The 25,373-nt window shown below is 43.6% G+C and overlaps 1 protein-coding gene and 1 long non-coding RNA gene across 9 annotated transcripts in view; one reads left to right on the top strand and one right to left on the bottom strand.

Annotated features, from left to right (window-relative positions):
• Window positions 1-1,674, bottom strand: part of LOC143442256 (uncharacterized) — a 5,056-nt gene extending 3,382 nt beyond the window's left edge. The window contains exon 1 of the long non-coding RNA XR_013110278.1: window positions 479-1,674. This is a non-coding gene — a long non-coding RNA (uncharacterized LOC143442256). The remainder of the gene's footprint in view (window positions 1-478) is intronic.
• Window positions 1,672-25,373, top strand: LOC117708297 (cyclin-dependent kinase 11B). Of its 8 annotated transcripts, none has more exons than XM_034501817.2 (21): window positions 1,685-1,811; window positions 2,448-2,571; window positions 2,644-2,690; window positions 3,690-3,805; window positions 5,311-5,438; window positions 6,772-6,910; window positions 10,790-10,926; window positions 14,867-14,989; window positions 16,020-16,115; window positions 16,208-16,375; window positions 16,785-16,850; window positions 17,548-17,723; window positions 18,614-18,704; window positions 22,964-23,085; window positions 23,346-23,451; window positions 23,743-23,864; window positions 23,947-24,054; window positions 24,165-24,281; window positions 24,458-24,606; window positions 24,861-25,050; window positions 25,131-25,373. In XM_034501817.2, exons 3-21 carry the CDS (start codon window positions 2,682-2,684, stop codon window positions 25,221-25,223), a joined length of 2,256 nt encoding a protein of 751 aa, XP_034357708.1. In that variant the 5' UTR covers window positions 1,685-1,811; window positions 2,448-2,571; window positions 2,644-2,681; the 3' UTR covers window positions 25,224-25,373. The 8 variants fall into 8 exon arrangements, with proteins under 8 accessions (XP_034357705.1, XP_034357703.1, XP_034357709.1 ...); XM_076933574.1 differs by lacking the exon at window positions 2,644-2,690 and adding an exon at window positions 2,182-2,251; XM_076933573.1 differs by lacking the exon at window positions 2,644-2,690 and adding an exon at window positions 2,070-2,251.

The following is a 25,373-nucleotide window of genomic DNA, read 5'->3' as shown; positions in this document are numbered from 1 at the left end:
CACCTGCCTCTGCCCCCGAAGTGATGAGATCAAAGGTATGTGCCACCACCACCTAGCTTGTATAACTCTTTTATTTATACTACTAAAATCAGACTTGGTTTCCAGGTCACTGATAACTCTGGAGGCAAAGTAAGAGGTGGGATCACAAAGTGTTTCACTCCAATGCCCCTCATTTTTTTTTTCATGCACTAGTTATATTCTTTTGTGTCTTACCATTTCACAGCCATAACTGATGGTGGCTTCCTTTTCATTTTGTTTCTGCCCCCAAACTCAAGAAGTTCAATTATGTAGCTTTTTTTTTTTTTTTTTTTTTTTGAGACAGTGCTTCTTTTGTAGCCCTGGCTTTCTCCTGTACTAACTTTGAGCAACAATCAGGCTCACCTCAAACTCACAAGATCCTCCTGCCTCTGCCTCCCACATGCTGGGATTAAAGGAGCTCTCCACCTTTTCCCTCCCAAAACTCCCAGGATAACCTTACCAAGACAAGCAGCAGGAATTTTCCTTTCTGCCCTCTCTTCCATAAGCCCGGGGTTAATAGGTTTTTAGTGGGATCGTAGAACCCTATTTAAGACCTTCAGGTGGTTTAAGTAAGCCACTTTTGAGAAGTATCAAGACAAAATTACAATCTGGAGATCTTTCTTTTTGTTTGTTTTTCGAGACAGGGTATCTCTGTGTAGTCCTGGCTGTCCCGGAACTCGCTCTGTAGACCAGGCTGGGCTCGAACTCAGGAATCCACCTGTCTCTGCCTCCCAAGTGCTGGGATTAAAGGCGTGCGCCACCACTGCCCGGCCTGGAGATCTTTTGCTTGTTTTTTGTTTTTTTGAGACAGGGTTTCTCTGTGTAGTTCTAGCTGTCCTGGAACTCACTCCGTAGACCAGGCTGGCCCCGAACTCAGAAATCCGCCTGCCTCTGCCTCCCAAGTGCTGGGATTAAAGGCGTGCGCCACCACTGCCCGGCGGCCTGGAGATCTTAATTTTCTTTGAGATTCAGCAATTAGAATGAAAACAAAAAGAATACGGAGAAATACAGTCAAGAGAGATAGAGGCCAGGTCTACTTACTAAACCCTGTCTTAAAGCAAAACAATAACATAGAAACCCAAACATTGGCCAAGCAGAAGAGGGTGGCGGAGGAAACTGGATTTGTTTCAATGTTCTTTTCTTGTTCAGGTGACTTCCTCATCTCAGACGTTAACTAGCCTATCTGGGAATTCGGCTTCCTGAGTCCTGGGTAGATTATAAAGACACTTGTTTCTCCATTTGATAGCATGATCCTCTAACGCGACTCCACTTTGGAGGGCCTAGTAGAACTGAAGGGTAGAAACAAATGTCTGGTAGTGGAAGGTCGAGTAGCACAAGGAGCTTGTCGCGAGTGCAAAGGCTGTTCGACCTGCTGCCAATGTTACCGAGTGCCTGGAGGTAGCCCTGCCAGGCAACGCGGAGGTGCAAGGGGAGGCTTGGCCCAGAGTCTTCGGAGCCTCAGTCTGGCCATCATCCAATGACGCTTGGGCGCAGCGTCTCAAACGTCATCTCTTAGAGACACCGTAGGGCGGCGCCAGACGCGACTTTGATTTTAGCCTCCCAGCCGTGCGTCGTTAGCGGAGGTACTCAGGAAGTTAGGACGTGTCCGTTGTGTTCAGGGGATAGCTGAGGGGAAAAAAAAAAAAAAAGCAGAGCACACCCCCGGTTCGCCGTCGTCATTGTACGTCATCAGAAGGCTTCCGCGAAGGAAGTGACGACAATCCTGGCGCGCGCCGGCCGCTGGTTTTTTCCTAGACTCCAGGACCGGCTGCGGCGGCTGAAGCGGCGCAGGGGTGAGTGGCGGCGTGGGGGTCGGACGCGGGCTTACGGCGCTTCCGAAGAATCGCGGCTAGCGACACACCGCTGCCGCGACCGGTCTTGCTCCACACAGAGCTGAGAGCAGCCGAGGCTGAGGGTTGTGGCGGCACCAGGCCCTGGGGCTCCCCGGAGCCAGCCCCTGCCTCTGGTTTACGTGACTAAACCCTCAGAAGTCGGACTCCGTCCCTGAGTCCAGTGTTTGACAGTACACCTTGATCTTACCTGTCACCCAGGCCTTCCTGCGTCCTGGAGCTTTCTCATACAACCTTTTGACACCTAAGGCAGATTTTGTTGGGTGCGAGACACTGAAATAAGAGGTTTGAACTGGATGGTCTTTCATCCTAGAACAGTACCATTACGTGGATGATGATGATGATGATGATGATGATTGCGTTTTACGGAAAACTGAACTGAGGTAAACTGAGTTACCCAAAACCTTACAGGAATGACAGAAACGACATTATATTCAGGCAGAATCCTTCCTACCTACCGGTACTTCCGGGACTTATTCTGAAACACTGATGCTTAGACTTAAGTGTTCGGAAAGGACAGAGCAACAGACTGTAGCTTTCTGTGTCCCGAGGTTGCTTGAATTATTTTTCTTTTTGCAGTGTTTTAACTCAAATGGGTGATGAAAAGGACTCTTGGAAAGTGAAAACGTTAGATGAAATTCTCCAGGAAAAGAAACGAAGGAAAGAGCAAGAGGAGAAAGCAGAGATAAAACGCTTAAAAAATGTAAGCTATGTTTTTTAAGTAAGTGGTTTTCTTAAAGAAGATTTAATTTCTTTGCCCTCATTTTTCCATTAGAACAACGCTTCTTCGGTGAAGTTCTTTTGTACTTCCAAATGTCACAGGTGAGCCCAAAATCTATTCTAAAATTAACAAAAACATTCATATACTCAGTTGACATTGAAGGTAGATTAATAACACACTGAAGCTTTATCTAAACGAGAATATCTTGTTAAAAAATAAAATGTTCTGAACCTAGAGTCATTAGTGCCACCAGACTAATTTTTCTCATTTCATTATTAGTATATTCATAATACCATTTACTAAGCATTTTTAATAGAGTGGGGACTTCCCTTGCAGTTAAAATGAGTGTTTTGTAATAGCCATGGTTTGGATGATGATATACTCAAGAGCTGTTAGGTGACTGCACGAGAAACATTGACATAAGTGCTTCTTATTGTCAATGTATGTATGTTGAATTTGTTGTGTAAAAATCCAATTAAGGTCTTAATTTTGGCTCAGAAAAGCTAAAGTTGTTTGCATAGAGTCTCATGTCCCTTAGCATGTATGATGTTTTAAACTTTCTGTTCTCGGGTTTCAGATTACCAAAAAAAAAAAAAAAAAAAAGTGATGTTAATTACATGAGTTTTGAACAAAAGTTATATTTTGTAAAGTCTTTATTCAAAAAATTTATATTTAGAGTTGGTTAGCTAACGTCAGTTGTTATTCAAGATACGTTTAGTCTGTACAACCTTTAATCCTAACACTCAAGAACTCAAGAGGCTGAGGCCGGCAGATCTCTTGAGTTCAAAGCCTGCCAGTGCAATACAAAATATATATTTATATATATATATATTTATATGTATATATTTGTATGTATGTATGTGGGTGTGTATATATGTGTATACATACATATACTTCCATATGTATATGTGTGTGTATGTATGTGTATATATCTAGTGAGATATGTATGATAATGTGACCTTAGTTTTTCAAAGACTGAGGCAGGTTTCTAACTCAAAAACTATCTGGAGCTACATAACATTATTTTTCAAAGATAGAAAAAGAAGAAAGGTTATTAATAAGGAAAATGACTTAATGCTTCATTTTTCTTTGCTTCTTAGTCTGATGACCGGGATTCCAAAAGGGATTCCCTTGAGGAGGGGGAGCTGAGAGATCACCGAATGGAAATCACAATCAGGAACTCACCATATAGAAGAGAAGATTCTATGGAAGATAGGTGAGAGAATTTAAGGTGTTGTCATATTTAGCCTGTAGCCCATGGGCCCCATGTGCCCTGGGTTAGCTGTGAATGCATCCCAACGCAGAATCACAAACTACTTAAAACATGGGTTTTGTTTTTGCAATTTGATTGCAGAGAGGGAGGGAGGGAGGGAGGGAAGGAGGGAGGGAGGGAGGGAGAGAGAGAGGTAAGAGAGACTGTGTGAGAGTGTGTATGTGTTTGTGTGTATGAGAGAGAGAGTGTGTGTGTGTATGTATGTGTGTGTGTGTGTTTGGGGGGGGGGGGAGGGAGAGTTACTTCATCCACAGGACCCAAAAGAGATGCCCAGTGTGGGTCCTGGGAACTGAACTTGGGTCTTGTTCAAGAACAACGAATGTTCCTAACTACTCAGCCTTTTCTCTAGTGCCCTAGCCTGCCTTTTGTCAGTATTACTTGGAAAAGGTTTGGGGGATGGAGAGACGGCTTAGTGTTTAAGAGCACTTGTTATTTTTATATCCTGTATTACAAGTCTACAGGTTTGGTTCCAGCATTCTATGGTCATGGTGACTCTCAACCTTATATAAGGCCACTTCCAGAAAATCTGATCCCCCTCTGACCTCCATGAACACGCATAATATACATACGTATATGACGGAAAACACTCATACACATAAATGAATTTATTAAAATTTTTTTTTGTATTTTATTTGTTTGTTTATTTGAGACAGGGTCTCTATATAGTCCTACCTGTCCTGGAACTCACTATATAAATCCTTGAACTCAGAAATCCACTTGCCTCTGCCTCAAAAGTGCTGGGATTTAAAAGTATGTGACACCATACCTGCCTATTTAAAGTTTATATTTTGACCTGAAGTTTGTCTCACATGTGAAATTGCTTTTGTATGGAGTCAGTTATTATGAAGTCCAAATAATTATGTATTCCCTTCTTTGTGATATCTTCAATCAAGCCAGCACCATTTAGATAATACATTTAAGTGTTTATCCTGTATTGCAAGTCTACAGTTTTGGAAGTAATACAAAGTTGAGTTCAGAGGGGCCAGTGTCAGCAGTAGTGATGTCTGATAGTCCTTTCAGTGTGGTGATATCATTTGGTTTCTTCTCCCATCCTATAAGATAACTAAGGGAAGTGCTTCTGAGAAGGTCAGAGTGTAAATTCTTCCAGAATGTAATTCTTGGTGTTAAAGAATTACTTGAGGGTTCTGTTAAATGACCTTTTTATTTGTTAAAGTTAATAAAATTACAGGACTTTAACAGCCTTATTGAAGTATAAATAATTAAATGAATTGCATATAATGTGCGACTTGACATATTTTACCTTGGCCATGAAACCATCACCACAATCAAGGAAATGAGTAAAATGAACACACCCCTCTATGTAGAGAGGTGCACCTGCTCTACGGACCACACTGGTTCTCATGTTCTCTCTGTTGGGAATGATGATTTTCTCTGAATAGACACTGGTTCTCTACACGTACTGTCACGGTATTACTCATCTCTTTCAGAGGAGAGGAGGATGATTCTCTGGCCATCAAACCACCCCAGCAAATGTCTCGGAAAGAAAAGGCTCATCACAGAAAAGATGAGAAAAGAAAAGAGAAACGTCGACATCGTAGCCATTCAGCAGAGGGAGGTATGAGCAACTTTGCTTTTTCTGTGGTGGTCACAGCTGTTTGCATCTGTCCTCAGGTGTGTCTAAATGTGAAGATAAGTGGAATTTTTGCCGAAAGCATAAACTCATAATAGACTTTGGGGAATAACTGTTTGCTTTTCCTTCTGGTATGTTTGTTTTAAGTAATTTGTCTACATCCACAGTTGCTGTCATTTGATACATGTAGGTAAAAGCACCAAAAAGAAAAACACAAAACATGGGTGTTGGGGTTAAGTCCAACTGATGGCTTTGACTTGAGAGGTTTGATCTTGTGCCACTGCCAAGAGGTTCTGTGATTGTTTGTTTTCTTTAAATAACCTTTATTAAAAGCAAAATCTTGCTAGGTAGTTCAGTCTGTCCTCCAGCACCCAAGATTCTGTCCATCAGCCTCCTTAATTCTGCATACCTAACTTCTAAAGCGTTCTCAGGAACCTATTTAAATTTTACTGTAAGTGTAGTTGCTATTGTGGTCCCATAACATAGTGAAGAATTTGTTTAAACGGAACAGTTTTGTTCTGTATTGTGTATGAATACTGATTTTTTTTTTTTAAAGTTCTCAAAATACCATATCATGATATAACATTAAGAAAGATGAAAAAGTAGCCTGGTCTACAGAGTGAGTTCCAGGACAGCCAGGACTACACAGAGAAACCCTGTCTCAAAAAAAAAAAAAAAAAAAAAAAAAGAAAGATGAAAAAGGTGGTGGTGGCACATGCCTTTAATCCCAGCACTTGGGAGGCAGAGTCAGAGGGATTTCTGAGTTCAAGGCCAGCCTGGTCTATAGAGTGAGTTCCAGGACAGCCAGAACTACACAGAAAAACCCTGTCTCAAAAAAAAAAAAAAAAAAAAAAAAAAAAAATATATATATATATATATATATATATATATATATATATAATGAAAATCGGGTCTGGAGAGATAATTCAGTGGTTGTGGGTGCACACTGCTCTTGTAGAAGATCTGGATGTGGTTTTTAGCACTGATGTCAGACATCCTTCAGCCTCCAAGAGCTTCTGTGTGCACGTAGTGCACTCAAACTCATTTATGCAAGCACCTATGTATGCCATACGTAGATGAGTCAGATCACCTATGTATGCCATACATAGATGAGTCAGATGAGGACATCCAATCCCTTGGAGCTGAAGTTACAAGTGGATGTGAGTGTGTTTGGAACAAAACATGGGTCCTGTGGAAGAACATCAAGCACTCTGCACTGAAGATTCATCTTTAGTCCCATTCTTTTCTTTTTTGATTTAATATTTAAGTTAAGTTTTTGAAAACTAAGTCTCTTTACCTGATGCTCATATCTCATTAGGGAAACATGCCAGAGTGAAAGAGAAAGAGAGAGAGCACGAACGCCGGAAGCGCCATCGAGAGGAACAGGACAAAGCTCGAAGGGAATGGGAAAGACAGAAGAGGAGGGAAATGGCAAGAGAGCATTCCAGGAGGGAGAGGTGAGGCCTGCTCATTAGTGCTTTTAATAAAGTGATTGGTCACTGAGAGACAGGGCTTAGTGGTCAGTTGGGGAGAGGACGTTACATGGGAATGCTGAGGGTCTGCACTAGTGACTTTTTTCTTTGCTGTGCCAAAGCACCTTAAACAGGCAAATTACAAACGAGCAAACGAGCGAACAAGCAAAGGATGTACATTGGCTCATGGTTTGAGAGGCCCATCCATCATGGCAGGGTGGCAGGAATATTAGGCAGCTAGTCATATTAAAGCTGCAGTCAGGAAACAGACTAATAAATGTTGAAAGTCATTTTTATTTCTCCTTCTTACTCATTCTGGGATCTAGGCCCATTGATTAGAGGTACCTACATTAAGGTGGGTCCTTTCACCTCAAAATAGTCTAGAGATTCCTTTATTGTGGTACCCAGAAATTTGTCTCCTTGGTAATTTTAGACCTTGTCAAGGTGACAGTATTAACTGACACAAGGTACCAGGTAGGAATTCAAGCATTGAGGATGAAGAGTTGAGCCAGATGTGAAGTTGTGGAGTTGGAGAGGGAGGCACAGTGGGAAGACATGTTTTGTGAGTAACTCTGACCCTGTGGCACTGGAGAGTGAGGCAGGTTCTGTCTTGTAAGAACATGGAATCTCACACCTTTTCAGTGGTGGGTTATTTTTAAGCTGTGGTACAGTAAGATGAAGGCTTGGCATGTACACACCTTTAATCCCAATACTAAAAGAGGCAGAGTCAGGAAGACCTCTTTGAATTTGAGGTCATTGTGGTCTACACAACACATTCTGAGCCTGTCATGGCTACAAAGTGAGATGTTGTCTTTTTAAAAAAAAAAAAAGAAAGAAAGGAAGGAAGGAAGGAAGGAAGGTAGGTAGGTAGGTAGCAGCTTCCTAGAGAAGTCTGTCTCGCCCACTCGACCAGCAACGGAGACGTGAACAACCGGATCCTTCTCAACAGCCTTTATTGCAGAAGTGCTCTTTTAGTTTTCAGGGAGAGACCTTGAATGTCGGGTCGGCAGCCGTGCCGTTTTGGCCAGCTGAGTCAGGTCGGCAGCCTACAAAGTCACTCAGGTTCATAGTCTAAATCCTGGCACAGTCAGTGCTTATTAGAGTTCGATGCAGATGCTTTGCTTTTATTTCCTTTCCTGTAATAAAATACTCTGAGAAAAGCAACCTAAGGGAGGAAGAGCTGACTTGTTCCACAATTTCAGGTTAGCATTCATCATTGCAGGGCAGTTGGTGCCTGGAGATTGAAGCAGCTAGACACGTCACATCCATAGTCAAGAGCAGAGAGATACATTAGTGCATGCTCATCAGTGCTCAGTTCACTTTCTCCACTCTTAAAGATCCTTTTTAGAAGCTTTTTTTTTTTTTTTTTTAAATTATGTGCATACATGCTTGTGCATGTGAGTACAGGCAGCCTGAGGGGTCAGAGGGGCTGTATCCTTTAGAGCTGGACGTACAGGTGCTTGTAAGCTGCCTGATAGGGATGCAAACTCTACAAAAGGAGTAATCTAACCACTGAGCCTTCTCTCTAGGCTCACTTCCTCCCTCCTTAGGTGGTTAAAAATCCTGGTGAGAGAATGACTCCACCCAGAGTAGGTCTCTCTTCTTATCTCAACTAACATATTCATTATAAAACACACCTTTAATTACAACACTCTGGAGGCAGGGCCAGGCAGATCTCTGAGTTCAAGGCCAGTCTGGTCTACAGATCAAGACTACACAAGACTGAGCGAAGACTATCTGTTTTCTCCCCGAAACTAGTTTTAAATCTAGCTGTAATTGAGAAAATCCACTCTCTGTGCTTTGGAGACGCACTAGAGTACAGACTGAGAATTGAGGATGAGAGCAGTAGACATTGACCTACAGGAGGATCAGAAGTTCAAAGTCATCCTTGGCAACATAGTGTGAGTTTGAAGCCAGCCTAGGATACAGAAGATCTTGTTTCAAAAGGCAGAGGGGGTGACAGGGCTGGAGAGATGGTTCAGCAGTTAAGATGCTATCTTGCAGAAGACCAGGGTTCAATTCCCAGCTCCCACATGGTGGCTCACAACTGCCTTTAACTACAGTGCAAAGGGATCTAATATCCTCTCTGATCTCCACAAGCACCAGTTATGTACATGGCACATATATATATGTGTGTACACAACAATTATACACCTAAAACTAATTTAAAAAAAAAAAATCACATTGATTACACAGGTGACCTGACATGTCCATGGAACTTGCCTTGGAGAGTTCTAGAGCTTAGCTAAAACATGCAGACTATACTTAATGGAGTAGTAGGAGTTATCCTTTTTGGAGAAGAGGAAGAGAAAGAAGAGTCTCAGTAGCCTGTGGGTGGGACAGCTTCCATGGTACCACATGTACCTTCTGTAACAGGAGTCCTAGGAACAGAGAAAAGCAGAAGGACAAGTTCCTGAAGAGTGGCTGAGCACGTCCCAGGTTTGCTTTCAAATCCAAATATCCATATCCACATAGCTCAGTGACCCTCAAGCAGGGTGCAGAGTTGCCAGAGAGATCTGGACTCCGGTGAGGATGGTGGCAGTGGGGCTAGGATGTGTTAGCCCTACACCATTTAGCAAAAATGGGAATCTCAACTGGGAATTTTGTGTCTGGCACAACTTTCCTACTAAAGTGAAAGGAAAATAAGACATTTTGTGGTAAAGACTGGTGGACATCATAGTTTACAACTCTATGAAAATAGTAAGGAAGACCTTCAGGATAAACCTCAGGTTGGAAATGGTGAGTGTACATGTCGACAGTAGAGCAGGTACCAGCCTGCTTTACATGAGTTCTAGGCCAGCCTCAGCTATATTGTAAGACCCTGTCTTGACCTCCCATTTCCTCCAATAAATAGTAAAAATAGCCAGGCCTCGTAGTGTATCCTTGTATTCCCAGCTTTTAGGAGCTTAGGCAGAAAGAGTCCTAAATGTTTAAGGCCAGTCCAGAAGACATAGTAAAACCCTAACAAACAAAAAGGTAAAATAAAAATACCACGAGTTTAATTAATGTATCTGGTGTTTATATTTAAAATCAAAGAATAATTAAAACGTAAAGCTCTATAAACAGAACCTTTTATCTAGGAATAAGAATATGAAAACCAATGACTTTAGCCACTTAAACATGTTTTAGTGCCTACTTTTCTGATACCTTGTTTTCAAGCAGCCAGCACCTCTGCTCTCCCATCATCCTCAAGCTTACACTGTTTCAAGCTGGGGCAGGAAGTGGCTCAGGGTCTGTCTTCCCAGACTCCAGTGAAGAAACGTCAGCCCCATGGCTGCCTCCTCACCTTCCCAAGAGGCCTCTCTACCTCCTTTGTAGTAGCTTTTATTTGTGTACTCCTGATGTACTGGATCTAACCTGGATTCTCTTGTACACATGGGAACCTACATGCTGTATTTTCTTAGAGTTGTTAGTAGAAGCCATAGAGCTAGTGTTTGGAATCTGACGTTTTAGCCTCTTCTTGGGCTTTGCCTTCTGCTGTGGCTTACCAGGACAGCTTGATGATATGTGCTTTCCACACCTAAGAAGCCGTTTGTGGATTTACAGTGTACAAATACACTACACAAGTTGAGCAGAAAACAAACCACCTGGCCTAAGAAACTTCTGTCAACCAGCGGTGGCACAGGCCTTTAATTGCACCAGTCAGGAGGCAGAGGCAGGCAGATCTCTGGGTTTATGTCTAGGCTGGAATACAGAGCAATTTCCAGGACAGCCAAAGCTACACAGAGAAACCCTGTCTCACACTCCCCACACCTTGCCCACCCCACCCCACCCCACCCCACCCCACCCCACCCCCCAAAAAAGAAAAAAAAGACACTTCCTGTGTGGTAGGAGTGTGATGATGGCCTGGTATGCTTCTCCCAGGGACCGCCTGGAGCAGTTAGAAAGGAAGAGGGAGCGTGAGCGCAAGATGAGGGAGCAACAGAAGGAACAGCGGGAACAGAAGGAGCGGGAACGGAGGGCAGAGGAGCGTCGCAAAGAGAGAGAAGCACGTAGGGAAGGTAGGAGGGGGACTGTCCTCTTTCTCTGTGGGGCCTTTCCTTGGGCTACTTTGAGGGGATGACTGGTGTGCCATAGATTTCACACACATGGCTCACCCTGACAGAGAGTCTATGATGTGACAGCCTTGACTGGGCTTTGGGGAAGATGCCTTGAAGGGAGGCAGACACAGGCAGTTCTTGACTCCTATGCTTGCTTTACTAAACCCTTACCCCTGTCCTCTCCTTTTATGCCACATATGTACATTATCCATTTTACCCTTTTAACAAAGATTGATTTATTTTCATTCTTTGTTTTGGAGTATTTTGCCTGCTGTATGTCTCTAACATGTATATGCATGGTGTCCTTAGAGGCATGAAACGGGTGTAGTTTCAGACTGTCGTGAGCCTCTCTGTGGGTGTCAGAACTCAAACTTGTGTCAGACTTTCCTTTTGAAGACTGGCTGATAGGATAGGCTTCCTTTTGTCATTTTGCTGTTTATATATTATAATATATAATGCATATTATAATATATCCTGCATACATTTTGTCCTTTTTTTTTTTTTTTTTTTTTTTGCTTCATTGTCATTCTTTGTATTACTTATGTATTAACTTCTCTCTCTCTCTTTTGTTTTAATTTTATTTTCATTTTATGTGTATTAGTGTTTTGTCTTCATGTACATCTGTGCAGCATATATATGTCTGGTACCAGAGGAGGTGGTGAGCCTCCATGTGGCTACTGGGAATTGATCCTGAATCATCTTCAAGAACAAGTGCTCTTAACACTGAGCCAGCTTTCTAACTCAGTCTTCTTCTTTTTTTTTTTTTTAAAGCCAAATATTTGAATATCTGAATTCATTTTTCAATTTCTTTTGTGTTTACTCTGTATCTGGTTTTCATTTGTTTGTAAGGTTACAAATGGGACATATATAACATTCTAAACTTAAGACAGATTTGAATTGAAACTAGTTTATTCTAACTCAGTAACTTACAAATTCTGTTGCTTTTATCCGGCTGAAGCCGTTTTAAGTTTTAAGTTGGTCCTGTCATTAAAATGTATCTTGGTATGTTGCATATTTAAACTGTACCCTTACAAATGCATCAGCCTAACAGAGAGTTACAAACAATTGTGACCTACACTAGAGAGCAGTTCTGTTGTAACTTCCGTCTCCTGCAGTTTGAAGTCATCCTTCTTGAAGTATGTTGAGCAGAATGAATGTTAATGTTCCTGTCTTGTGGAAAATGTGAGCTTCCGAGGTTGACTTCTTTAGGTATATTCTCTGTTGCTCTCTCATCCTTATTGGACTCAGTACCCTCAGGCTGGGCTGTTGGTGTCCCACAGGTCCTCTCTGCTCTCAGGATTGTTCTTCAGTGGCTTTGCTTCCTGTCTCTTAGGTTCCATAGTTTTCATGGCTCTGTCTCTCAGTTCACTGAGTCAGTCTTCTGCCTACTCAGACCTACTGTGGGATCCCTATAGAGGATTAAATACTTCAGTGTGAATCTTTTAGAAGGCCTCTTTTTTCTTTCCTCTACCTCCTCCTCCTTTCCTTCTCTTTTCTCTTCTCTTTTTTTGAGCCAGGGTCTCAAATTAGTCCAGATGGCTTAGAACTCAGTGGTGTCCCTGTGCAGGGTTCTTCCTCAGGCTGCCATGTCCTGGGATTATGGGACACCAATTGTGTTTCCCGCTTGTTTATTGGCTTTTTCATGTTCATGGCATCATTTCCTTGAGTTTTGCCACATTTTCAGTTCTTTAAGCGTCTTTATAATAGTTGTCTTAAGGTCTTGTGGGCTTTTTGTTTCCATGAAGGCATTTTTATAGAAAACAGTGATGTATGAGGCCCTGCTCATAGCACTGGTGGAGGAGTAGAACAGCGCTCTCAGTCTTGCATTGCCTTCGTACCTCAGTGGACAGGGCTCTGTGGGCTAATCGAGGCCCATGTTCAGGAGTCCACTCTCTTTCTGTGACCTAGACTGTGGCAGGTAGGACGACACAGTTTCTTTGTTTTTCTGAGCCATTCCTGGGCAATCAGCATGGCAGCTCATGCCTTGACCCCATTAGCCTTCTCATCCCAAGTATGCAGCAGGTAGGTCCCTTGCCAGAGAGGGCAAGCATGTGGACCATGGTACTACTACATGGACATTAGCCACACACTTTCTTTGAGGTTAGATGTAAGCTGGTGACTCTCTCTTCCATTTCTCTGATGCCATATCTATAGGTCATCTTCAGACTTGTCTTTGTCGGCATCTCCTATCACACCTACATTACAGTGGTTAATTTTTTTTTCCCTTTGACTGGGACAGACATTGCTGTTTCTTTGAATGTCTTGTGGGTATGAGTTTTGTTGTTTGTATTTTGTTTTGTCTTTTGAGACCAGGTCTATACATAGCCCTGGATGTTCTGCAACTCAACTTGCCTCCAACTCAGAGAGATCTCCCTGCCTCTGTTTCTCAGGTGCTAGGAGTAAAGTTGTTTGCATTTGTTTGATTGGCTGGTTGGTGTCTTAGGGTTACTATTGCTCTGGTAAAACACCATGACCAAGCATCTTGGGTAGGAAAGGGTTTATTTGGGTTACACTTCCACACCACAATTCAGCATCTAAGGAAGTCAGGACAGGAACTCAAACAGGCCAGGAACCTAGAGACAGGAAGTGATACAGAGGCCATGAAGGCATGCTGCTTACTGGCTTGCTTCTCATGGCTTTCTCAGTCTGCTTTCTTACAGAATCTAAGACCACTAGCCCACCAATCACAATGGGTTGAGCCCTAATTAAGAAAATGCCCTACAGGTTTTCTTATAACCCCATCTTATGGAATAATTTTCTTAATTGAGATTCCTCAAATGACTAGCTTGTGTCAAGTTCAGTCATTTGGTTGTGGGGTTTTTCTTGTTGCTCGTTTGTTTGTTTTGGTTCTTTGTTGTTGTTGTTGGTTTTTTTGTGTCGTTTTGTTTTCAGACAGGGTCTCTCTATGTAACACTACCTGTCTGAGAACTCACTATGTACACCAACCTGGCCTCCAAGTCATAGAGATAGGCCTGCATCTACCTTCTGCCTCTCTGCCTCTCTGCCTCATGTGCTGGGATTAAAGGCATGTGCCACCATGGTGGATCTTGTTTGTTTGTTTGTTTGTTTGTTAACTTAAATGTTTGTCATGGCTCTAAGGTCAGACCCTCCTCAGGGCTTGCTGTGACTGTGTTGTGAGTGTTGGTATTGTCTGTACTGACAGTGGATCTGGCACATCCTTTTACAAGTCAAATCTAAGTCTGCCTTTCCCCAGGAATATGCATTTTCTAGCTTCCACTATGCATACAATTGCTTTAATGTCCATGTCCTTAAATACCTAGCTTCTAAAAGAGGAAAAGAAAAAACAGAAATGGACACAAGAGCCCTGGCCCTTATGTTTTCTCTAAAGCACACCCTAACCAGAGTCAGGTGCACTCTCAACAGCTTGGGTACTTTTTCCCTACTAGGACTGCATATAGCATCGAGAGCATAGGTTTTTGATGACTGGGGACTAGTCCTTTTCTCTAAGCTTCTCTGGAACCCAGAATAACTGAGTGCCCTAGAGACAGAGTGAGCAACTTCTACAATGCTAACAGCTAACTTGACTAGAATTAACCAGTTGTTATCAAGCCTCCCCTGGAACTTGAAGACCCTCAACTGATTCCAGAATTCCATACTAATTGGGGAACACAGGCCAAGTTGTTGTTGAAGTGCTACCTGGTATTTCTCACTCTACCCTCTTCCCAGAATTGTTTCTCACCTTGACCTCTGTGACCAATGAAGGTCCTCTGCTGAGCTGATAACCTCCAGCTTGGAGCTTTTTCCAAATGCATTTTGGCTTGTGATCTTGAAGCTGTTAATACAGTCATAGATCTGTATATAGGTCTGTAGCACCCATGACATGGGTCTGTGTTGGGAAGGCTGCTCCCAGCAACATCTCTGCTCTGTTTTGTGTGTACAGTCTCTGCACATCACCGTACCATGAGGGAGGACTACAGCGATAAGGGAAAAGTTGGCCACTGGAGCCGCAGCCCTCTGAGGCCACCAAGAGAGCGCTTTGAGCTGGGAGACAACCGGAAGCCAGGTGAGTCCAGGCTGTCTTTCCTGGGAGATGCCTGAACATGAAATTTTGCCCTTTTTTTAAATTATGATATATAAAAGTGACATAATGTAACGTATTACTTTGTATTATATGCTAACCTTAAAAGTTTACTTTTAACGTGTGAGGAGAAAACAAAACAATTTATGAAATTAAGGAGACCTTGCCAAGCAATTTATTTTTAACAATAAATCATGTGTTGATGAGCCAGCAAGATGGCTCATCAGATAAAAGCTCTTACTAAATGGGGTGGCCTAAGTTTGATGCCTGGGATCCACATGATGGAAGGAGAAAACTTGTTTGCACGGGTTGTCCTCTGACCTCCACACATGCAGTGAGGCATGTGTTTCTCAACGGTGATGCTTGTTGCTGGTCTTTTTGGAAGTTGTTTTTCCAGTTAAAGTATGCATGGATGAGTTGTTTTCGGTAGATTGTGAACGTGATCAGTGTGTGAGCTGCGTGTGATTTCTGGCTGATTCTGTCTTGTTTATTTAAAAACATGTTCCCACAGTTGGGATATTGTAGCCGCCCAGTGTTTGATCCTAAGCACCACAATTTTTTTAATTTTATTTTTATTTAAAAAAATGGGTATGGTCAAACAGGACTGTGATCCTAGTTCTCAGGAGGTTAAACAGGAGGATCATTTCACTGAACAGGAGGTTCAATGTCATTTTCTGCTACCTAGTAAGCTTTAGGCTAGCTTGGGATATATAAGATGCTGTCTTTTTTAAAAAAAAAAAAAAAAAAAAAAAAAGGCCTGGAAATCTAGATCAGTGCTTAAGAGCATTTGTTGCTCTTGCAGAAGACCTGAATTTTGTTCCCAACAGTCACATGGCAGGCCACAACTATTTGTAGGGAATCCAATACCTTCTTCTGACCTCAGCAGGCACCAGGCATGTATCACATACATGCAGGCAAACACTCATCAAATAAATAAGATAAAACAGTTTTAGAAAGAAACTGCAATTTTTAAAACATCTCTTCAAACTCACCTGTGTATGGTTTACTTCACAAGTAAAAGAAGAGAAGGTGGAAGAAAGAGACTTGCTGTCAGACCTCCAGGACATCAGTGACAGTGAGAGGAAAACCAGCTCAGCTGAGTCTTCATCAGGTATCTGAGGCCACCTGGCTGAGGCCTTGCTGCTTGCTACCAGACTAAATCATAGATTTCCTTCTTTTAACTGTGACTGTTGTATTCTGTAGCAGAATCAGGCTCAGGTTCTGAAGAGGAGGAGGAGGAGGAAGAGGAGGAAGAAGAGGAAGAAGGGAGCACCAGTGAAGAATCAGAAGAAGAGGAAGAGGAGGAGGAGGAGGAGGAAGAAGAAGAGGAGACTGGGAGCAACTCTGAGGAAGCCTCAGAACAGTCTGCAGGTAAGAACCTGGCAGGTCATAATGGACTACAGTCATATAAAAGTATTTTATATTTACTGTGTAAAGTTTAGGTACTACAGAAAAATAATTTAACATCTAATGAGAGTACATACCCAAATAAACTTGCCTCCAAAATTGGGGCTGTCAAAGTTGGGGGTTCAGTAGTAAAATGCTTGACACTTGCCTAGTGTATGTGGGGCCCTGGGTTTAATCCCTAATGCCACCAGGAAAACAAAGAGACAAACCCCACCACCACCTCCGCAGCCATTAATTGGTAGGTAAGAACTCTTGCTGTTTTCCACACCTCTTGCTAACCCATTCAAGCACCCTGAAGCAGGGTGAACTGGTAGTTCCAAGGCCAGCTCTGAGCTGCATACTGATCTGAGCAGACACCTGCCTTCTTTTGCAGAAGAAGTCAGTGACGAAGAAATGAGTGAAGATGAAGACAGAGACAATGAGAACCACATCTTGGTTGGTAAGGACCTCTTTGTGGTTCCTCTGCCCCTGTATAGTGACGCTCTGAGCAAGGCAGTACATGGTCCTCGTAACACAAACCATCCACAGCTTGTAATAACCCCAAATTCAAGATACTCCCTTGAAGCTGTAGTACAGAGCTGCTGTCCTAACTGTTGAAGAACAGAGGCAGTGATCTGAGAGATGTGATTCCCAGAGGACACACCATTGCTCACTTTGCATCCTGTGCTCACGGTGGCTGATGTTACTTGGCAGAGAACAGCTTTATTTGAATGGCACCCTTCACTGTGACATAGATGCTAAGGGAGCCCGTGGTTTTATGCTCAGAGGGAATGAGGTGTGTTGGAGAGCAGTTTCTGGGGTCTGATGGCACAGGCACTCTTGTGAGATGGGAGTCCTGGCCTGGCCTCAAGTAGCTAACAAGGTTGTGGCCTGGTGAACATGAGTTATGGCCTATCCACTTCATGTGGCATCTGCCCTTAGATTTTAGTCCAGTATATGGTTCTGGCTCTGATTCTGACTCTGCCCAGATCACCAGAGCTCCAGACCTTATTTAAGTACCTGTTTCCCAAGGATAGGCCCTAAACTGGCTCCTTCCATGGGAAACAGGGCATACCACTTCTATATAGCCCCAGATCAGAAGGAGGGTAGGTTGTACTTACTTTCTCTTGTTCTATAATTAGATTTAACTTTTAAAGTTCCAGAGTCACGATTTGACCGAGATTCTGGGGACAGTGAAGAAGGGGAAGAAGAAGTTGGTGAAGGGACCCCACAGAGCAGTGCCCCTACCGAAGGAGACTATGTGCCTGACTCTCCAGCTCTGTCACCTATTGAGCTAAAACAAGAACTGCCCAAGTACCTACCAGCCCTGCAGGTCAGACTCTTCCCCATTCATCCTAAGGCTGGTACCATGCTTTGACAATCTACAGATTAAGTAGGTGCTACAGAACAGAGTCATGCTGTAGGTGCTCATGGCTCTTCTGAGGTGTTGACATTCTCCATACAGTGGTCTGGCTAGTCATGGCACCAGCCTCTCATGACCATAACCATGGTCCATCCTTATGCCTGGCAGCATTGTCGGGCTTACTGGTACCAAGAGATGTGTGTTGTTGCTTCTGCCTTTGCTTGATCCCTAGATATTGCAAGGGATACAGTGTAAGTGCATAGGACTGCAAACTTGTAACCAGTGATTGTGCAACACTGCCCTGAGGATGTAGAGGACGAGGTCCTCCTGGGTAGTGTAGCACCTTTCTGAGCTCTTGTCACTTGTCACACAGCCCTGAGGTTGTGTCACTTGTCACACAGCCCTGAGGATGTAGAGGACGAGGTCGGCCTGGCTAGTGTAGCACCTTTCTGAGCTCTTGTCACTTGCCTTCCAGTTAATTTAGTGCTTCCAGATAATTGAGTCTGGCCATAGACCACACAGAGTAGTGGTATCCCAGCGCATAGTGTGCATGGAAGGTTGTCACTAGGGGCAGGCAGGCCACATCCCCTCTAGGGTGGCATAGTTTTTCAGACGGAGGATTCAGTTGTAAAAGAGATACTCTTACTCGTGCCAGGTTATTTCACAGGAAAGTGGTAGGTGGTCTTGGATGGCACAGAGAAAGAATTTAAGTTGTTTCTGTTTGTACACTCACGTGCAGACTCTGTTCTTCTTAGGTCACTTAGGATAGTTCTCTAGTACGACTGCCCTGTACAATGTACAGATACAGCATGTTAGGCCAGCAGATATGGCTGTTGAGCCTCTTACCTTATCCCCCACAGGGATGCCGGAGTGTGGAGGAGTTTCAATGTCTGAACAGGATTGAAGAAGGCACCTATGGGGTGGTCTACAGAGCAAAGGACAAGAAAACAGGTAGGTAGTCTACGAAGGGAGTGTTAGGGGCAGGTACTGGTCAGCCGAAAGCTGTGGCCCACCCTGGAACAAGGAGTCATTTTTGAGTAATATGAGTTTGTTGCCCCTGAACTTGTACAAAGTCAACCTTGGGAGTCTGACAAACAGTGGGCCTCCCTTGGTCTTTGTGTGGACCCTGGAAGAAATGTTGAGTGTCCTGCCCCCAGCAGCTGGCCTGTGGTTTCTAGGTATGCACTGTCTACACATGGATTATTAAATGTGGATTCACATTTGCATGGTCCGTTGGATCTTTGGAAGCAGCCCTAGCCTTTCTTTGGTGCCAGTTTTCAGGCCATGTTATGCCCGTATACCTAGCACCAGGTCTTAACTCAGATGATGTATCCCTGAACTTCTTGGTATTTTCAGAGCCAGAGGTCAGCCCAGCTATGCTTCACTGTTCACTGTGACAGCAGATAGCAAGCTCCAGAGAAGAGATAAGGCCAGGGAATGGCAAAAGTGCTTTATAGATCATACAGTTACTTTTATTGTTTGCAATTCTAGGTCTCTAGACACTCAACCACCATGTTATACTACTTGCCCAGGCTCCTCTTGTTCTTTCTTTTTCGTTTCTTTCTTTCTTTCTTTCTTTTTTCTTTTCTTTTCTTTTTTTTGGTACAGTGTCTCACTGTTGTAGCCCTGGCTGGCCTGGAACTCCCTCTGTAAAACTGGAAGACCTTGAACTCACAGAGCTCCCTGTCTCCCAAGTGGTGGGATTAGAGGTGTATTCTACCATGTCTGGTTTATCGTATTATTTTTGAGACAAGGTCTCTCTGCATACTCAAGGTTGACCTGGAACTTACTGTATTGACCAGGCTAGTTTTGAACTTGCAGTCCTCCAGAGTGCTAAGATTAAGGGTATGTGCTAACACACCTAGCACATTAGAATTTTCAGCCCACATTCATGTTTTCTTGGGTGCTTGGTTTTTTGTTTTGTTTTTTTTTTTTAAACATGGTTCTTAAAAAATTATGTATATATTAGGAGGAGGGGTTTTGTGTGCTCATGAGTACAGATGCCCACAGAAGCCAGAAGCCCTTATTGGAGGCACTAGAGCTATAATTTGCCAGGAGCCTGCCCTGGGCTGAGTCCTCTCTGGAAGTTAGCCAATTGGGCAGAGCATCAGCAGGGTGTAAAGATTGCTTAGTATTAATATTTACTCTTTGATTGGTAGTCATACATGGGGCAGAAGCCAAGGTTTCAGAGGAATTATAACCTTTTGCTTAATGGCTGAGGGTTAGGTAAATGATTTATTGCTAGCACTTCCTTTTCTGGCCAGGAAGCTCTTCACTGGTTGACTATTTGAACCAGAGAGGAAGGAAAGGAAAAGAATTAAGCTCCTTTACACAGGCAAACATGCACAGACACACACACATTCACACACTCACTCTCTGGCTGGGCCCAACCATCTGTTTCAATCAACTCTATGGTTTATGTGTTTATGCATGCTTACATTATATACTCATACAACTACACACATACAGACATTTGGATGCGTGCGTGGGTGGATGGATGGGTGGTGCAATGCTCCTCGAGCCACCACACCATCTTTATTTCTATTCTATGGCCTTTTTATAGACAAAAGTTCTTTAGAAAATTACCTCATAGATAAAATGTTAAACAAAACAGGAGTTTTAGGATGTTGAAAGTGAGTTCAGAGCACAGTTTCATGCTACATGTTAATCATAAGTTCAAAGCAACGTTTCTGCGGCCTTGACTTTTATAGTGCATAACTGTGGCTTCATCCTTGAACCTGAATATTTTTCCTTGAACACAAATTTGTCCTAAGCCTATTTCTCTTTTTAGTATACTTATGAAAGCTCATTGTATTTCTTATTATGTAGTCTTTACTTACTTTTGTGAGGAGTGGGCACTTTGTATTCTAGATTCTAAGTTTATTACATCTTTCTAAAACCATCTCTTAAAACTTTCTTCCTAATATCAAATCAGGAATTCTATAAAGTCATTAATTCATCTGAACAGCATTAATTGACGAAAGTTTATCTTTATGTTGATCTGTAGGAATTCTGCTCAGTACGGTGGGCTAATACCCAGAGATTGTTATATTAATTTAATAATGACAGGAAAGGCATATCAGCTACAAGAAGCAATCCTGAGATGAAGTCTCTTTGGGACCTTGCCTCATAAAGCTCACTCATTGCAGACCATGCAAAAGCACTGGACCACCTCCAGGAAGGCCACCTGCTAGTCTTTACATGATTTTAAAAATTTATTCTCTGACAGTTTTATACATGTATTCTTTCTTTCTCTCTTCCTTCCTTCCTTCCTTCCTTCCTTCCTTCCTTCCTTCCTTCCTTCCTTCTTTCCCTCCTTCCCTCCCTTTCTCTCTCTCTCTCTCTCTCTCTCTCTCTCTCTCTCTTTCTTTCTTTCTTTCTTCCTCCTCCTCTTTCTCTTCCTCCTCCTTCTCCTTCAGTTTTATAACTAGCATGATTCAGGTAGTTCTACCAGCATATGCCTGGGTGTGGATCCATCCACTGAAGCATGGGCACACCTTACCCAGATGTGATCCACTAGCTCCTCAGCTAAGGATGGGATCTCCTGAGCCCCTCCCACATCCGTGTTGAAATGTTGACTAACTTGACCTTGTGTGGGTAGCCACAGCTTCTGAGAATGCATGAGTGCAATCACCATGTTATGTCCAAAAGACAGTACTTTACAGCCTCTTGCTCATCCTTCAGCTCTTAAATTCTTTCTTCCTCCTCTTCTGTGTTTCCTGAACCTTGGACTGGGGATGATAAAAGTGTCCCATTTAGAACTGAACTTTGAACAGTCACTTATTCTGATATCTTTGATCAGTTATGAGCTTCTGCATAACCACCACCCACTACAAAAGAAGCTTCTCTGACTACTGACATCTTTTCTACAGCAGCCTCCGTAGCATCTCTTCCCCTTTTGCTGTATTCTTGCCAGCATTTGTAGTCCTGTGTCTTCCTGATGATCCCATTCTGATTAGGGTGAGTGGGGTCCCAAAGCAGTTTGCATTTTCTTTTTTTTCTTTTTTTTTTTTTTTTTGGTTTTTCGAGACAGGGTTTCTCTGTGTAGCCCTGGCTGTCCTGGCACTCACTCTGTAGACCAGGCTGGCCTCGAACTCAGAAATCCGCCTGCCTCTGCCTCCCAAGTGCTGGGATTGAAGGCGAGCGCCACTACTGTCCGGCAGTTTTCTTTTTCTTGATGGCTGATAATGTTGAATACTTTAAAAAAAAATGTTTATTAACCATTTCTACTTTTTAAAAATGTGTATGTGTGTTTTCTCTGCATGTAAATCTGTGTACCATGTGTGTAAAGTGCTTATGGGGGCCAGAAGAGGGTATTGGTTCCCTGAAACTAGAGTTACAGACAGTTGTGACCTGCCATGTGTTTTCTGGGAACCAATCTCAGGTCCTCGGGATGAGTCGTCATCTTGCTGCCTTCAGTTCCGTGGTTCACCTATGGACAGGTTGAACCAAACCTGGGTTTCTGCAAGAGCATAAGTGCTCTTAACTACTGAGTCATCTCCAACCCTTGTAAATGCTTTTAAGTTTCCCCCACTTAATATAATGTTAATCGTGAGTGTATCACATTTATCCTTCACTGTATTAAAATCCTTCAGGATTTTAACCTGAGGGATGTTGAACTTTGTCATAAAACTTTTTCTTAGCATCAAGATAACCATATAATTTCTCTTCCTGAGTTCCTTTATGTAATTTATAACATTTATTGATTGACATATATTGAAGCATCCCTGACATTGGAAAAAGGCCAATTTGATCATGGTTGATTATCATTGATGTGCTCCTGAATTTAGTTTGTATTTACATGGGTTTTTTTGGTTTTTGGTTTGGTTTGGAGTTTGTTTTGTTTTTTGTTTTCTGGTTTTTGTTTTTGAAACAGGCTCTTTCTGTGTAGCCTTGGCTCTATTAGAATTCTTTATGTAGACCTGATTGGCCCTGGAACTTACCATATAGACCAGGCTGACCTTGAACTCAGAGATCTGCCTACTTCTGTCTCCCAAATGCTGAGATTAAATGCATTTACCACTACATCTGGCTATTTTCTTTCTTTCTTTCTTTCTTTCTTTCTTTCTTTCTTTTTTTTTTTTTTTTTTTTTTTTTATCTTTGAGGTATTTTCCCATTCTTTAGCCCAGGCTGGCCTCAAACTCATGGCAAACTTCCTGTCTCAGCTTACATGAACAACCATGCCCACCTCACACAATTCTGTTTACAGATGAAATTGTGGCTCTGAAGCGATTAAAGATGGAGAAGGAGAAGGAAGGCTTCCCAATCACATCACTAAGGGAAATCAACACCATCCTCAAGGCCCAGCACCCCAATATCGTCACTGTCAGAGTAAGGCTCAGCCTCCACATTTGGCATGCCCTGCCTCTGTGGAAGCTTATCCCCTGAAGGGACAAGGAGGAGGGTTCCATAATATCCTAGGGTCAGGTGATAGCACTTCCTAAGACATCAGCTTCCCAAGATGTCTTAGTAGTTCCTTGCTGCCCACAGCATATGTGTCAATTTCAGGTTTCTAAAAACCAGTGTTTGCTAGGGTGAGGCTGGAGGTAGAAGCCATGTCCAGAACCCATATATTGACTGTTAATTCCTAGGAAATTGTTGTGGGAAGCAACATGGACAAGATCTACATTGTGATGAACTATGTGGAACACGACCTCAAGAGCCTAATGGAGACCATGAAGCAGCCCTTCCTGCCAGGTATGGCTGCATGCTACCCCAGACAGCAGTGCTGTCCAGTCATGAGATTAGGGCAGGGCATTCTCATCTCTGGCACCCTGTGAGGCATCTCTGAGCAAAGGTAGGAATAGTGCCCTAGTGACCTCGTCTGTATGAGTGGTAGCCCTAGTGAGCTCAGAGCCACCCTGGGCTGAAAGTGTTCCTGGAATGAACTTCCCAGAAATCTAACCCTGTGCTCCTGGGCCCTTTTGCAGAGGTGTTGGGAATTCGTGGGGCAAACAGAGCATCTGTGTGATCTCATCACTTTCACAGGGGAGGTGAAGACCCTGATGATTCAGCTGCTGCGTGGGGTGAAGCACCTCCATGACAATTGGATCCTACACCGTGACCTTAAGACCTCTAACCTTCTGCTGAGCCATGCTGGCATTCTCAAGGTGAGCCCCTATACTTTCCTACCTGGTGCCTGGGAAAGCAGTCCACAGTCTGGTCTTACAGGCCACCCTGTCCTTGTTACAGGTGGGCGACTTTGGTTTGGCTCGGGAGTATGGTTCACCCCTAAAGGCCTACACTCCAGTTGTTGTAACCCTGTGGTATCGTGCCCCAGAACTGCTGCTTGGTGCTAAGGTGAGTCTGAAGGGGTGTCTGAGAACTCTCCTTGCCTCATGCCCCATGAACCTGTGGCTGACACTGATGTGGGTCTGCATGCGTCTGAACCGTTTCTCCTGCACTCGTAGGAATACTCCACGGCTGTGGACATGTGGTCAGTGGGCTGCATATTTGGAGAACTGCTGACACAGAAACCTCTGTTCCCTGGGAAGTCAGAGATTGATCAGATTAACAAAGTTTTCAAGGTGAATGTTGGGGTGTTCTGTCTGACTTGGGACTGGCTTGCAGTGTGAATGCAGAATTGGAATCAGGATTGGGTACCTTGGGCACAGTGTGGTCCTTTGGTGGCCTCTCTGATGAAAGTGACACACACATGGGCCCCATATAGGGTGTGTCTAATTCAGACATTCCTGTTTTTCAGGACCTGGGTACTCCTAGTGAGAAAATCTGGCCTGGCTATAATGACCTCCCAGCCGTCAAGAAGATGACCTTCAGTGAATATCCCTACAACAACCTCCGCAAGAGATTTGGGGCTTTGTTATCAGATCAAGGATTTGATCTCATGAACAAGTATGTCTGAGGGTAGCACAGTGTGCAAGCACTGGACTCTAGGCTGACTCTCTTGAAGAACAGCCCTGAGGCCTGGAAGCCCCAGAAGACCAGGTTTATGGGGATGCTAAGGCTCAGTAGTCTCACCTTCCATCTCTGCTTAGCCCCACAGGTGTCCACCGAGACAGCAAAGGCTTGGCTCAGTTTGTGACGGCCATCTGTGGCCTGATGCACACAGCAGATACCCACTGTCCTGTGCCCTCCCTCCTCTTTAGGTTTCTGACATACTACCCTGGGAGGAGGATCAATGCAGAGGACGGCCTGAAGCACGAGTATTTCCTAGAGACGCCCCTTCCCATCGACCCATCCATGTTCCCCACGTGGCCTGCCAAGAGTGAGCAGCAGAGGGTGAAGCGAGGCACGAGTCCACGGCCCCCTGAGGGCGGCCTGGGCTACAGCCAGCTGGTGAGGGACATGGCTAATGGGGGTTCCCATTTGGGGGTGTGGTTGGGGACGGTCCTTATGATGGCCACCTTACTTCACAGGGTGATGATGACCTGAAGGAGACAGGCTTCCACCTCACCACCACCAACCAGGGAGCCTCAGCTGCTGGCCCTGGCTTCAGCCTCAAGTTCTGAGGTCAGCTTGATGGACTTGGCCTGACTAAGTGGCGACAGCCAGATCTGCTGAATCAGGACAACTTTGTTGTTGTTTTCCCATGTTGTTTGTTTTGGGGCAGGTTGTAAATTTGTAGAATTAAATGAAATTTTCCCTCTGGAAGGAAAGAA

This window comes from Arvicanthis niloticus, chromosome 5, assembly GCF_011762505.2.
Source record: "Arvicanthis niloticus isolate mArvNil1 chromosome 5, mArvNil1.pat.X, whole genome shotgun sequence".
NCBI lineage: Eukaryota > Metazoa > Chordata > Mammalia > Rodentia > Muridae > Arvicanthis > Arvicanthis niloticus.
This window is presented reverse-complemented; position numbering and strand designations above follow the sequence as displayed.